Genomic DNA, 15,754 nt, shown 5'->3' with positions numbered 1-15,754 from the left:
TAAAATCCTAAAAAACAAACAAACCACATTGTGGGAAATTCAGGAAGAGAGAAGGAAGAAAAACAATCTGTGGAAACTAACTGTTTCAAAGTGATTTATAGATACCACATAACCTCCTAAGCTTGGTTTCTTCAATGATAAGGCCAAGAGATCAAGCACTGAGAGAATGAGACCAGCTCAGCTGGTTTCTTCTCACACACGTGTTCATGCACACAGAGGTGCACACCAGAGAGCATATGCAAGCACAATGGTCTTTTGTTTCAACAATAAGGGAGAGCTGATGTACTTGTACATGTGCAAAAGGGTGCATGTCTGTGGTTATTTCCTAAGCATTGTCTTAAGCACTACAGAAGGAAACTACCCAGATACTTGTTTGTAGCGGACTGCTTAGATTGAACTGTCCATTCAATGGAATACCTGGCACTTTATGAACTGATACAGAACCTCTGCAAAATACCACTGTTAACTAAATGTGCAGGACAGTGTACCATACACTCTACTTCTGTTTAAAAAAAAAGGTCACCACACACTTGTTCATATAGCAGAGACTATCTTTGCAAGGATACACAAGAAACTAATAAAATGGGAGAAGAACTGGATGGCTAGGGACAGAATTAGGAGGAAGACTTTTCACCAATTATTTTGCAACAGGTAAAATATTCACTAAATGTATTCATAGTTCAATATTCAAAATATATAAATTATAATTTTTGTTAAAAGGTGTGGTGGGGATGATCTGGGAGTGTAATCTCCAAGTAGCCCAAAGGCCACAGGAACCACTTCTGCTAAATACACCCAGTGATGCAGCACTGGGCAAATACAGCTCTTAATAGCTGCTCTTGATTTTCAATTCCTTATGGTTACCCAGAAGAGGCCCATGTTGCTCTGAGAATAGAAGAATAGGCCCTACATTCAGAGCAGACCAGTCTCAAACATTCCTATCCTGTTCTCTTTCCCTGTGTGCTCATCTTGACACTGAGAATTACATGTATGGAAGACATGTCCTCAGGTCCCCTGTGGAATTATTTGTCTGGAACTCCCAAGAGCTCCACAGAAACATTTGGACTGCAGGCAGACAGGAAGACAACACCAATGGCAGGATTCAGAATGTGGGAGAAGCCACACAGGGACTGTGAGGAGTGGAAGTCTGGGTGTGACTTTCACAAGTCCATAAATTACAAAGCTCAGTACTGCTGCCAGGGGAAAAAAAAAAAAAGAAAAATTTTACCAAATAACTGAACTTTACTTTTAAACTTCCTCATCTTTTCCTAACCTCTGGGTGTAAAGGACATCTACCTCTGCCGGGATTTACTGCTCCCAACCTTGTGGGCAAGATGATAAACTTACAAAGGGTCTACTTTGAAGGTGGTTCTGTAGAAGCAAGCCAAGAACCTCCTGAACAGTTCATAATGCCCAGCCTAGAGAAAAAAGCCAGGGAGTTAAGGCATCCCTTACAGTTTCTGCAGTTCCAGTAACCGGCGGCGCCGCTCACTCTGCTCCAACGTACTGTACTTGGACTTGTACTGGGACAGGCGGGGGTGTGGGGCAGCTGTGCTATTCAGATCTTGAGACACAGAAAAGCTACTAGCCAGGGCTTGACTCAGCTCTTCCATTTTCCCTACAAGGGAAAACATAAAAAAATGGTTCATTCATTTCATATTACCTCCTATGTACAGGTAGTTATAATGTGACATCATGGCTACATTCCTAAAAAACCTCACTTAATCCAAAATCCTAACTCTTCCCATGGGAAAATGAAAGTTAAAGGCTAAAATGAGTTACCGCTGAGCAATTACATTATTTCTTGCAGATATTTCAATAATGCTTCTTCTGATAGTTCTAAGTGTATAAACTTAACCATTAGTCACTAAGCAAACTCACCTGTGACTGAATCTAACTTTTGCTCTTTGTCATCCATCACCATGTCATTAATTCCTTCTTACCATCATTGTTAACCAATGATGTGATCAAGTACTTAATTTTTTCCTTAACAGTTCTAGTCATTACTTATTAACTAATATAACTTTCTGATGCAAATTTTATTCAACTGGTTGTTTAACTCTCTAATAAATTACAATTCATATTAAGAAGATTTAGCTCCAGGAAAAATACTGGTTCTGGGCTCCCTAGAGGAAGGCAAATGAAACCAAAAACCCAAACCTGGCCGTTACTTTCCCGTTTTGTACTTTGTTTGGGAAGGGCAGAAGAAAGGTTTCAGGACTACCTATGTAGAATGATACATAGAATGATACACTAGAAGAATAATAGCTAAAGAAACAAAAACAATGATAGTTAGAATGTGGAAGGCTATCTACTGGCTAATACCATGTGCTTTAGAAACGTGAAGGACAGGCGCTGGCTGGTATGGTTCAGTTGGTTGGAGCGTCTTCCAGTAAACCAGAAGGTTGAGGGTTGGACTCCCAGTCAGGGCACATGCCTGGCTTGCAGGTTCAGTCCAAGGTTGGGGCGCAGAGGAGAGGCAATCAATTGATGTTGCTCTCTCTGTTTCTCTTCCTCCCTTCCCTTCTCTCTAAAATCAATAACCATGTCCTCCAGTGAGGATAAAAAAAAAAGTGAAGGACTGATGTACATTTGGGAGAACAAAGAGCAGAGGTCATATGGGAGAGAGACTACCCAGGTAGATCCTAAAGAATGAAACTGGAGAGAAAGAGGTGAATTCACACTTCAATCACTCTCCTGTGATTAAAGGTATAAGGTGGCAAATTTAGCCTAACAGTTAAAGGTGTGCCTCAGAAGGTAAGAAAATAGAAACATTTGAGAGAAGTCTGATTCACATAGCTGGACTGGCTTAGCCCTTCAGTTCTAGTGCTAGTTCAGTTCTAGTCGGCATTATAGTGCTTAAAGTCCACCTCAGGCCAGGTTCCACTGCTTGGAGCACTACAACTAACAGGTCCATTCCAGAGCCTCTATAGTTAAAAGTACAACTTCATGGACCTCTACTTGGCAACGACTTACTTTCCCTTGTGCACTTGAAATCAAATATTTTTTTCTTAATTTTCATCATTACATTTTTTATTTGAAAGGAGCTTATTAAAAATTGTGGTTAATGGAACACTACTCAGCTGTAAAAAAGAAGGAAACCTTACCATTTGGGATAGCATGGATGGACCTGGAAAACATTATGCTAAGTGGAATAAGCCAATCAGAGAAACACAAGTACCATACGATTTCACTCATACGTGGAATCTAATGAACAAAATAAACCGATGAACAAAATAGAGACAGACTATTAAAGAGCAGGCTGAAAGCTGGGGGATGGGGAGGTTCTGGTTGAGGGAGTAGATGGACTGAGCAAAAAAGAAGAAAAAAGAGAAAAAACTCACTAGACACAACAGTATCGTGATTGCAAAGGAGTGGAGTAGGGTATGGGGGAGGGATAAATGGTGATGAAACTTGACTTGGGGTGGTAAAGACACAATACAGTGTACAGGTGATGTACTGTGGAATTGTGCACCTGAAACCTGTGTAATTTTGTTAACAGTGTCACCCCACTAAAGTCAATAAAAAGGGAAAGAAAGGGAAAGAGCTTAAAAAAATAGTGGTTAGAAAGTCATGACATAAAACTTACCATTTTACTGTACCAAAGCAAAACAAAAAGAAAATTACCATTTTAATCATGTTTAAGTATACAGTTCAGTAGTGTTAAGTACATTCACACTTTAGAGCAATCGATTTCCAGAACTCTTTTCGTCTAGCAAAACATAACCCATTGAAATTAACATATTACCTCTGTTGATTTGAGGCTTAACACACTTGTAATGCAACCAGGGTGGTCATTTGTGTTTGAGGCTAGGTGATGAGTAGCTGGGAACCATAATGGTGTGCTATTTTCTGTATTTTTCTCTACTTCTGTATAAGTCTGAACACTTCCATAATAAAAGCTGTGGGTTCCTGCTGTACCCAGAACCACAAAAATCCTTAATCGTAGCTTTGGATACTGGGAAGGCTCCCTGTACTATTCTTGGCTGGCTCCTGCTTTTTGAACCCATTCCTCTTGAAGGGTTCTCACCTTAGCTGGGGTGATCCCATCCTCCAGCTGCGTCTGACCCCTAAATAACTCCCAAATCTCCGACTCACCCAGGCCCCTCCCCCGCGCTCCAGCGCCCCGCGCGACACCAGCGTCCGCCTACTCTTCTGCCGAGGTCCCAGCCGCGCATCTCCAGCCCGGGTCGAGGCCTGCAGGGCATCTCTCACCGAGCGTCTGTCCACTCCAACTTCTGTCCCCGCCACTGCCTTTCCCCCGGGAGGGGGCTGTTCTGGCCTTGCGGGGTTCCCTCTTTCCCCGGCCCCACCGCCCGGACCAGAAAAGCGGAAGCGCGCCAGGGCCTGGCAGACCTCGCCTCTGAAGGGGAGACCTCGGGTGGCTAGGGGTGTAGAGCCGGCCGCAGCAAGTCAGAGCCTGCACCGAGGGGCAGATCGAGCTGATGGGGCCCAGGCTCGAACGAGAGCTCACCCGGCCGAGGTGACAGTTCCACGCGCCCAGTTGCCGCCGCCGCTGCCGCCAATCAGTCGCCCGAAAAAGACGTCCCGCCCCTCGGCTGCCGAGGGCCTGCCCACACGCCCCAACTGCAGAGTTTCCGGCCCTTCCGCCGCCGCGCGTTTTCCACAGTTTCGCAACTTCCGTCCCGGGGGCTGAAGGTATCGTTGTCGGCTCGCAGGCCTTTGGGTGTGGTGCCTGGGCCTCCCTGGTTCCCTGTCCGGGAGCTCAAGCTCCTGGGCTCCTGGTGCTTACGGCCGGAGCCCCAACCTGGTCCCGGGCGTTCTGAACCCTGCAGCTGTGGGTCCTGCCCCAGACCCGCTCAGGGTGCAGTGCCCTCCCACAACCTGCCCCTCTCCCTGCCCGGTCCGTGACTGTCTCCCCACACCCCTCACATCCTCTCCGGGTTCGCCCGTGCAACCCTGGAACCGGACCTGAAGACCTGTCGTGTTTGGCTTGGGAGCCTATTTCCTATCAGATGGGGGGCTGGGCAAAGGCAGGGATGGCTGATTCCTGCTTAAGTAGTGAGCATTCAGTACAAAGCTAGGGGAAGGCGCCCAGATACAAGGCGAGCTAATCAAACTACAGTGCGGCCTCTAAAAGAGATGACTAATGATGCAAAATACAAATAGGAATACCATTTATTGAATGCTTACATTTACCAGACACTGCCTCACGTGTATTATTTCACTTAATCTACAAGAAATACAAGGAAGTAGAAACAAGCCCGGAGAGGTTAAGTAACTCCTAAGTCACACCAACTTTTGAGCAAAATATTTGAATTTGCTGAATATTTGACCTAGAAATTGGATATTACTGTCCTACAGAAGGAAAATATACAAAGTTGGCACATTTTGAGTCCAAAGTGTGGACAAAAAAGGGGGGTTGTATGGAAAGTAACTTTTTCAGGGGTAATCTGATCATATATTGCTAACTGGGCAGGGCATGGTGGATAGTCATGCCGCAGGCCTGTGAATTCTTTAGAGAAATTATAGCTCTGTCTGGTCCATTGTTCTGGAGCATCTAGGTTAACACACATTTGAAATGATAGAAGTAATATACCTTGAAAAGGATATTAATTCTTATGAGAGCACATAAAATCTTGTTAACTATCCTGTAATTGATCCCAGCCTTGCTTTCTCCAATCCTCCTTACATGCCCTCCTTAATTTCAAATGCATAAAAGAAGATGCAAAACTGTTATTGTCAGGAGCATTTGAGAACTTGATCCCTGCATATCTGGTCAGTTTGGCTCAAATAAACTCTCACAAAAGTTGTCTACAGCCATGGCTGGTGTGGCTCAGTGAATTGAGTGCCCGCCCATGAACAGAAAGATTGCTGGTTTGATTCCCAGGCAGGTCACATGCCTGGGTTGCAGGCCAGGTCCCCAGCTGGGGGCCTGCGAGAGGGAACCTATCAAAGTATCTATCACACATTTATATTTCTCCCTTTCTTTGTCTCTCCCTTCTCTAAAATAATAAATAAGTAAAATCTTTAAAAAATGTTTCTGCCTTTACAAAAAGAAAACAAAAAAGTTAAAGGGAAAAAGCAAAAAAAAAAACAAAACCCAATAAATAAATAATTTAAAAATAAAATAAATGTTGTGAGGATGTGCAGAAATTGGAACCCTCACACACTGTTGGTGCGAATATAAAATGGTGCAGCCACTATGGAAACATAGTGGTTTCCAAAAAATTGAACATAAAATTACCATGTGATCTAGTAATTACCACTTCTGAGTATACATTTGTGTATGAAAAGGGATTCTATAATAAAACTGACAAGTCCAGTCATGGAACATAACCTCACAGAGTAATCTGATCATCAATTCCTAATTGGACAGGTCAGTGTCGGTAGTCACATTTTTTATCTCATCCTTGGGAGTGTTTGAGATCTTGCTTCCCAGTAATTGTCATCGGTTTGGCCAAAATAAACTTTTGTAAAAATTCTCTACAGGTTTGGAGATTTCTTATGTCAACATAGTAAGTCCTCACTTAACTTATACAATAGGTTAAGAACAATGCAGGGATTAGGGATACTGAACCCCACCCCATTCCCCCTTCCTGTAAGTCTAATATAACTTAAATGAGCCCTCCAAATTCAAGGATTTCAAACTGAGAATCAAAAATATTTTTTTAATCCATAGCAGGTTGAATCCTGGATGTAAAACCCAAGAATACAGATGGCTAACTGTATATTTACTGAAAAAAATTTCCCCATATAAGTGGACTCCTTAGTAGCAAAATGGCACCACAATGTTACCAGCAATTGGACCTCTCAGATCAGCAATGTTGGTACTTGAGTTCTGGCTATGCAAGAATTCAGAGCCAAGACTCAAATACAAGCAAAAGTTTATTTAGAAAGTCACAGAAGCAGAAGTGAGGCCTGGAAGAAGTGAGCCAGCTGGGCTGCATGGGCTCAGGAAACAAATTACAGAGGCAAAAGAAGGGCCCTTGGAATTTAGGAAAAAGAAAGGCAAAGAAAATGCACCATGGGGAAGGAAAGAGGGAGAAAGGCGAGAGCCTGAGTTGAGAGAGAGAGAAAGAGAGAGAGTCCCCCCACCCTCCCTGGGGAAGAATAGGGTGGGGAAAGGCACTTCTTGAGGGTTTTATCCACTCTCTAAAGGTGGGGATCTTAGGGAATGTCCCAGGGAAGAATCTCAATGAAATATTCATCAGCTTTTCCAGGTGTGTCCTTTCAGGGTCATGGTCTCTGCTAAGTGGTTGGTGCCAGGGCAGGGGGGTGATTAATCAATGCAGCTAGTCCTGATGTCAGCCATGGTGTCTGGTTTTGCAGCTTTTATGAGCCTGGAGTTGAAACACAACTGAGGCCTAAATGTCATCTTTAGTTGCACCAAAACTGTGTCTCTGTGGTCAACTGACCCAGACCTGAGGCTTTGACTCTAAGAGTATTTGATGTGGGTCATAACCTCATTGTCTCGAGGGTTTAATGCTTAAGGGCAAGGGTTTCTATGGGAGTCTTATGATGAGGCTACCATATTTTGCCATGTATGATGCACACTTTTTTGCCCAAATTTTTGAGGAAAAAACAAGGATATGCATTATACTTGGATATAATGGTTACAAACCCTGGATATAATAATGGGGTCTAATAATTTCATGTATAATGCACATAAAAACATGGATGCACATTATACATGGGAGTGCATTATACATGGCAAAATACATATTTTCTAGCCCTCTAGTTTCTCCTCTAAGGGAGTCTACCACATTACTAGTGACATGCTAGGAAAGAAATGGTCAGAGGAGAGTCCAAACCACATGACCAATGATATGGTCTAAACTGCATGACCAGTGATATGCTAGAGGAAGAAGGATAGCCCCAGGGGTGAAGTCCTTGTTTTCAGTTTTGCCCATTGCAAGGTATGCAGGGCTTTCCTCACTGGTGACTCTATACCTGGCCTATCATGCTTGCTTTGCTCATGCCTGTCTTAACTGTCTACTACAGACCCTTACAGTTCAAACCCGTATCGTTCAAGGGTCAATTGCATAAGAAACTTAAGTTTACCATAGGTTAACTGACATAAACAAGAGTTAAAGTTTCTACAGCATGTCAATGTCGCAACAAAATGAGAATGAATGACAGAAAGGAAGCCTGAATGTACCCAAGAGAATTAAAAGCAGGGACTCAGATATTTGTATGTACATGTTCATAGCAGCATTATTCAAAATAGCTAAAAAAGCAAAAGCAATGTCCAGAGACAGATAAGTAGATTTTTTTAAAGGTGGTATATACTGTTTAAAAACAAAATTCACCATCTCTGGGTGAGTAGCTTAGTTGGTTAGGGCACCATCCTAATACCCCAAAGTTGTGGATTCAATTCCCAGTCAGGGCACATATAAGAATCAACCAATGAATGCATGTATAAATGGAACAACAAATCATTTCTCTCTCTCTCTCTCCCTTTCTCTCTAAAATATAAATAAAAATTGAAAAAACATTATCTGAATAAATTTGGAAATCTAATTGGCTTTATTAAGTGATGAATGGATTGCGGCAACTGGAAGAGCACTCCAAGTGCAGTTGTACAAATGGAAGGTTTTTATCAACAGAAAGAGAGAGCGCTCCTTTTATTTCAAATCTTCTTACCCATAATTCCATGGGCTCTGGTGGCATTCAGTTTCTCAGCCAATCTGGTCCTGGGCTGTTTACCGTTGCCTTGGGCAACCTCCTCCTACAGCCCCTCCCTACCTTCCCAGTGATCTGATCAGATCTCTCTGTATCACTCTTACACCACATCCAGGTATTGGAGCTTAGCTGAATTGCAGCCATCCAGCTTTGATTTGTAGGAAACTCATCTGACAGAATTGCTTGATGTGTGACTCACCCCCACACATACATTTGGTGCCCAGAGTGTCATTACACACATATATTCTGGTGCCCAAAGTGAAGTATTCTGAGAGTAGTGTGTGGTAGAGTAAAGAAGAGAAACAAATTTTTTCTTTAAGTAACCACTGCAGTCAAGTTCATACAGAAGTAGAAGCATTGGAGTGGGGAAGGGGGATGGAGAAGTAAGATTGGGAGTGAGTGTTTAATGGGGACAGTGCTTCAGTTGGGGAGGATGAAAAAGTTCTGGCGATTGATGGTGCCAATGATGCACAAGAATGTAACTGTATATAATGCCAGTGAACTATACACTTAAAAATGGTTAAGATGGTAAATTTCATGTTATAGGCATTTTACCTCAAAAGAAAAAAAGAGAAAAAGAAGAACTGGTAAGTGCTTGAAGTACTTTTTTTATTGACTACTGTAAAAATAAAAATAATATTACCTTGAACATCCCTTCTTGTTTGATTAGTGCTTACTCACTTTCCTGTTTTCATGAAATGGCCTGGCTAATTTGTCTTCAAGAAGTTCCTTGAGGGGAAAAATAAGAAGAAAAGAAAAAAATTAAAGAAGTGAGGGGAACAAAAAAAAGTTCCTTGGAGACATCCTAACTTCAAAAGCTTCCAGTTATAACCTGTAGAATGTATCATTCACCTCAGGCAAATGCTACTAGGTGTTAATTATGGGGAAACATGTTAACCCACCTGCTATGACTTCAGATACTTTATTTTGTAAATTCTGTAATTTCACTATTATAGAACACCTTAAACTTATGATTAAATCCGAAGGCATCAAGGCAATTTGTCTTGCCTTCACTCTCAGATATGACTGGTTAACATCCTTAAAGCTTTTCTTTGGGCAGTTTACTTTTAAACAAAACTTAAGTAAAAAGAAAAGCAATATGATTTAAAGAAAATTACTGAGAAAATAATTGTTATGAGAGTTTAGGCAACTGCAAAATTAGGGCATACAGCCCATCCACACAAGACTGTCCTCATTTTTAAAAAAAATTTAAGACTGTCCCCATTTTGGACAACACAAGTTCAGGGGGTTCCCCAAACTCTCAGATTTGGAGATTCATTAGAAAGACTCCCCAAACTCACTAAAAGCTGCTATGCTAATAGTTATGAGAAACAGAAGGGATACAAATCAGACCAAGGGAAGAAGCACATAGTGCAGAGCTCCCATTGTGCTCTCTCCATATAGTTAGGACAGCATACCTCTCTCAGCTTCAGTATGTGACAGTATTTGTGGAGTACTGCCACCAAAGAGGCTCACTGGGCCATGGTATCCAGAGTCTTTATTAAGGTTCCATGATGCAGAAACAGTTAACGGCCCATGAGGCTGATCTCAATTTCCAGCCTGCCAAGAAGTCCAGCTATAAGACCCAAAGCTCCCACCCTACATCACATTGTTGGTGTGGCTCAGAGCTCCCACCATTGCTGCTATTTGACTGGTCCCAGGACACCAGGCAAACAGAGGCATTCCTATCAGACATGGCATTCTGTAGTAGACTGTTCCATGATGCGGCTGCTGCCTTGAGGCAGAATAGTAAGAAGCTAGGAAAATTCCTTGGCAAGTGGAATGAGGAAAACAGAGACAAAATAGTTAAATAAGGCTGAGCAATTAGTAGCCAGCTAATAAGTAACAAGATCTTGTCTTCCCTAACCAAGGATACTTAGGAGCAGATGGTTTATAACTCTCTTCCCTAACTATAGAGTGAGTAGATTAAATCATCCTGGTCACGGAGATTAGATAACAGAGACCCAGTTGGTGGCATTAGTGGCAGCCAAACCCCAGAATGAATTAAGTCAGGGGAATAAAAACCAAAAAAGCTCAATTAGACCCAAATCCAAGATAAAAGTAAAGCAGTGAAGCTGACCACAGAATGATCCCAAACTCTCCTATATGATCATTTTGATGCATCAGCATATTAAAGGACACACCTGGAAACCTATTGAATATTGTTGAAATTCTCCCCTAAAACTCCTGCCTTTGGAAAACAAATAAGCTCTGGCTGGTATGGCTCCGTGGACTGAGTTCCAGCCTTCAAACTGAGAGGTTGCCAGTTCAATTTCCAGATGGGGAACATGCCTGGGTTTCAGGCCAGATCCCCAGTTGGGGGCATGTGAGAGGCAACCAATGGATGTATCCCTCACACACTGTTGTTTCTTGCTTTCTCCCTCCCTTCTCCTCTCTCTAAAAGGAAACAAATAAAATCCTAAAAGAACCCCAACAGGTAAGAACCCTCAAGACAAAGGACCCAGTGTGCATTCTCTCTTGAACACACCCATCCCCAGACCCCTTTCCTCAGGCAGGTACTTTTGCTTTCTTTCTCCTAAACTCTAAATGTTCTCAGGAGACTTGCAACCAGGTGAGCAGCAGGCAGTGGCTGCCCATCCTGGTCTAACCCCCTGAATCTGTCTCCAAGGGCCCTCCTTTTACCTCCGTAACTTCCTTTCCTCAGTCCATGCAGCCCAGCTCACTTCTGTTACTGTGACTTCCTTTCCTTCATCTAGGCATCCCAGTCTAGGCTCATTCCTGTTGCTGTGACCCTGTCTCTTTTATCTTAAGCCCTTCCTTTGTTTCACTGACCCTAGATTTAATAAGCGTACTCTCAAAATCACCTGGATAGTGTCTTGAAACCTTTTCTGCAAGGAGTCAAGAACCCACACATTCCAGCACGCTCTTCCCACCTGGAAGCATACCCATGTCTTTCTTCCCTTCCATGCAACTCCTAAACTCTTAAGGGTCTCCATGAGACTTGCAACCAAGGGAGCAATGGGCAGCAGCAGTTTGTTCTGGGTTAATCCTCTTAACTGTTCACTAAGCCCCTTTTGTCTGACTTCTCATCGAGCTGACAGTAGCTCTATCTTGGCTCACTTCTTTCCCATTACATTTCTAGAGAGCCAAAGCAGCCCCGCCTAGGTCTCTTCTGTTGCTTCCCTATCCTAGGCTGTTCCTTGTTTCACTGTCCCCAGCTTTAATAAACGTTCTCTCTAAAAACAAATCTCACAGGAAACCTGAGGTTGAATCAAGATTCAGAAAATCTAGATGTAGATGTAGCTGTCATTATTGCCTATATCATGGAGATCCTTCTGATAATATTAGCATGGGGAATAATTATGACATGGAGCCACTTTAGTCATAAACCTCATTCTTGTACTTTATTTTGTTAGTAATTTTAAGGTCATTATGGAGCAGCTTGGAAAAGCTACTCTATGCTAGGATAAACGACATATCAATATTTTTTAAAAGATTTTATTTATTTATTTTTAGAGAGAAGGGGAGGGAGAGAAACTTCACTGCATGATTACCTCTCACATGCCCCCTACCCAGGACCTGGCCAGCAACCCAGGTGTGTGCCCTGACTAGGAATCAAACCAGCAACCTTTCTGTTCGCAGGCCAGCACTCAATACACTGAGCTACACCAGTCAGGGCTGCATATCAGTATTTTAACAACCTATTAGAGAAATTTTGTGATGTCTTTTTCTTGTATCTTTTCCTTGTCTACCTTTATGTCAGTAATTTATAAAGAATATGTAGTTTGGCCCTGGCTGGCATAGCTCAGTGGATTGGGCGTGGGCTGCGAACCAAAGTGTCGCAGGTTTGATTCCCAGCCAGGGTACATGCCTGGGTTGCAGGCCGTGACCCCCAGCAACCGCACATTGATGTTTCTCTCTCTTTCTCTTTCTCCCTCCCTTCCCTCTCTAAAAATAAATAAATAAAATAAAATAAAAAAGAGTGAGTCACACACACAAAAAAGAATATGTAGTTTGTATTTGAATGACTTCAATACACTTCCTTTTTTCATTTGACTGAAAGAAGCACTAATAGGTCTGGGTGGTGTTGTGTTTTAAAAGCCTGAAGTCAGTAAGATGTCACCCAAAATCAAGATTTAAAAGCAAGTGACCTGTGTAGAAGGAATATAAAAAAGAAAACATGGAATGGTTTGGCTAGAGTATGATTAGTGCAGGGTGCATTAATTCAATTCTCTGGTTTTTGAAAATTTGAATTGTAATATATTTCTTGGCAAGCTATTTCAATTTTTAGTAGCAAATAAATATGTATATAGGGCATCTTATTAATATTTGAGGCATACTTGAGACCTTAAAGAAAACCTGACACATCCTAAGTGTCAGCAGTGCCAATGTTGAGTTTCTTAAGGGAGCGTGATTCCAGCCCCACCACTTACTGGCTATGCAATCTGGGGTAATTTGACCCATCGCTGTCTCAGTTCCCTCACCTGAAAAGTAGAATACAGTAATTGGATTCCCTACTTCATAGGAGCATTGGATGAAATGGTTAAGATATGTAATGTCCTTAAAACCATACCTGGCATGTAACAGATTTGCTATTGTCATCCCTTCATTGTGCCTCATTCCCTTCATTGATTCTTCAAGAGCTGCCACATGCCAGGGGATATGGAAGAGGTACCATGTAAAAGCCATTCCATTGGTTTTGGCATTCTATTTATTCTTCTTGGAGAAGTCTGGTGTGAGAAACAAAGTGTCTCCCTACTCTTCTTTCCAATTCTCTCCCACGCCTAGTAACATCTACATCTTCAAGAACCTCCTGGGCCACTGGCTGGATGGCCAAGCTACAGGTCGATTATTTCCTTAAGGAAGCAAACACTTCAGCCCTCTAATATAGTATTGGGCTGGAATATCAACAGAAAGTTCTACAGGAAAGAGCTCTGTGGAAACACTCATTGCAAAGAAGGAGATCGGTAAAATGACAAATTTGCTCAGTCTGTACAACAAACACCCTGCAACCTTACATGCCACCCCTGTTGTAGGGCTTCACTTACCGGCAGGCAGCTGCTGACCCTATTACTTTTCTCTAGGTTCCTGAGTCAAGGAGACCTGTAGATCCGACTTCACTTGAAAAAAATCAAACAGGCAAAAATTTGTACTTACAAAGCAGTTGGACCATTTATTAGCATTAAAAAAAGCATTCCTTTAAACAAGGGACGGGATACTGTTCACTAAAGTCTTACCCATTTTATAAAAACTTAAGACCAAATTCTCTACATTGGCACATAGCTTAATCATGAACAGCAACAAAAATTAGAATTAAATGAACCAAACTGTCCCGCTAGGGCATAAAAGGAAAGCAGGGGTGGGATGCGAAGTTTTTGCTTTCACATTACAATGTTAAAGGAACATGAACCTAATAATTCCCCAGCGCAGCACAAAACCGCTTCCCGTTGTTTCAAGGCAGTCACATTTAATTATCAATAGTCCAAGGGCTAAGAAAATTTCGTGGAAATCAGGGGCGTACCCTTTGGCTCCGAGTGTGCTAGGACTGGCTGACATACTTGGAGAAAAGCGCCCTTATAGAATCTCCAACATCAGGTCTCAGCTTCCCAACCTATAAAATGCAGCAGTGGCGAGAGAAGACCCGTTAGGCTTCCAGATCAAAGTCATCGCGCTCCTCATTGTACTCCAGCACGTGCTGTTTGATCTTGGATGAGTCAACCCAAGTAACGAAGTCCTCCATGCTGCGGGTGACAAGAAATGCGGGGTCGGTGACCACATCGGGGCCCACGCGCACGTGGCCCTGCTCCACGAAGGCCACGGCAGCCTGGAGGTGCTGCGCCATGCGCAGCTTAAGAAGCACGGTGGGCAGGCGGCGGCGACAGAAGGACGAGGCTGTGACGAAGTCGCAGAGCTCGAGTGAGGTGCGCGTAGGTACCAGGCCGAGAGCATACAATTTGTCCAGCAGCGCGGCGGAGGAGCGCACGCGAAAAGGGTCGCGTTCAGGCAGGTCGCGCAGGCGCCGCGCCAACTCGCGCACTGAACGGCTCAGCTGGTTGTAACGCGTGTAGTCCTCTCGCCGCTGCAGCCGATAACGCCGCAACACGCGCAACTCATGTAGATTTTGGTCAGTGACCTCCCAGTTCAGAAAGTCCACCTGCTTCAAGAGCTTCTGTTCGTGAAACTTAAGCTTCCGGACCATGACGGCGGCTGCAGTAACACTAGGACGCTAAGCAGAGCACAGGTTCCGGGTTCTGCGTGACTTCCGCCTCTACGGACGAAGGCCCACTCGGACAACTGGGCCAATGAGGGGAAGGCCCATGGCCACGACCCCAGTTTCCATTGGTCAGGATGGAGCCACGCCTCCACACTGTATCTCGCGTTTTTTCTTTTCCCTCACTCGACCAGAAGGAGAGGGATCTGGGCGGGGCCGGGAGGGCGGAGCCGAGTTGAATTGCCAGGAGCCGGTCTGTTTCTACTGTGATCCTTTTTTGTCATTCTGATGGATGTGTTTTAGGGACTCCTAGGAGAGTCTCCCTACAAAAGCTTAAGAGGCCAGTTGCGAGGAAGGGGGAAGACGGCTCTTGTTTCGTTGGGTTTACGTAGTGCTGACCGTTAGGTTCCTTTCACTTTGTAGGAGACCTCGCGGGAGGGTGGAACGTTTTTTTTCCTGCTAAATGGGGCTGGGCTGCAGTAAACCTGTGAAATACAGATTCTCCGGCTGCTTCCTACATGGACAGAATCGGGATCTGTATGGGAACCACCTGGAAACCTGCATTTTGGCAGGATTCCACTTGATTCATAAAACCCAGCAAGTTTGAGAAGCTTGGGTAGTAGGTACAAGTCTTGACCCTTCAGTGCAGACTCAAACGAATTTGCTTGACAGGGTGGATATCCTGTCACACCTAATACCGAGTTAACAAAAGTAACTCAGTTATTTCTAACCTATACCTGCGTGTAGGCTGCAAGACTAACCTCTTTATTTGCCCAAGCCTTTGACGCCACCTAGCTTCTTCGCTGATCATTTTTTGTATGCTTTTTTTTAAAGTATAATATTTTGTATATGATAAATAGAATTTGTATCATATGTAAGTTATAAAGTATAATGAATAAACCCAACAACCAGTTTAATGCCACCAGGTCTCCCACC

The 15,754-nt window shown here is 43.4% G+C and overlaps 2 protein-coding genes across 7 annotated transcripts in view; both read right to left on the bottom strand.

Moving 5' to 3' along the window:
* The window catches only part of SNUPN (snurportin 1), a 39,319-nt gene extending 34,773 nt beyond the window's left edge, over positions 1-4,546 (bottom strand). Inside the window, exons 1-2 of one of the 6 annotated variants that reach the window (XM_036027602.1) lie at positions 4,475-4,546; positions 1,456-1,618 (exon numbers count right to left, since the gene is read on the bottom strand). In XM_036027602.1, the coding sequence (XP_035883495.1) occupies positions 1,456-1,613 (158 nt within the window). In that variant the 5' untranslated portion in view covers positions 1,614-1,618; positions 4,475-4,546. Of the gene's footprint in view, positions 1-1,455; positions 1,637-4,098; positions 4,120-4,215 lie in introns of those variants that run through there. The other 5 variants (XM_036027607.1, XM_036027601.1, XM_036027604.1 and 2 more) reach the window with 5 other exon arrangements.
* A 9,212-nt stretch (positions 4,547-13,758) lies between these two features.
* On the bottom strand, positions 13,759-14,895 carry IMP3 (IMP U3 small nucleolar ribonucleoprotein 3). The gene has a single exon (XM_036027596.1). The coding sequence runs from the start codon at positions 14,804-14,806 to the stop codon at positions 14,252-14,254; it is 555 nt and encodes a 184-aa protein (XP_035883489.1). The 5' UTR covers positions 14,807-14,895; the 3' UTR covers positions 13,759-14,251.
* Between the last annotated feature and the right edge of the window lie 859 nt (positions 14,896-15,754).

This window comes from Phyllostomus discolor, chromosome 1 (genome assembly GCF_004126475.2).
Source record: "Phyllostomus discolor isolate MPI-MPIP mPhyDis1 chromosome 1, mPhyDis1.pri.v3, whole genome shotgun sequence".
Lineage (NCBI taxonomy): Eukaryota > Metazoa > Chordata > Mammalia > Chiroptera > Phyllostomidae > Phyllostomus > Phyllostomus discolor.
This window is presented reverse-complemented; position numbering and strand designations above follow the sequence as displayed.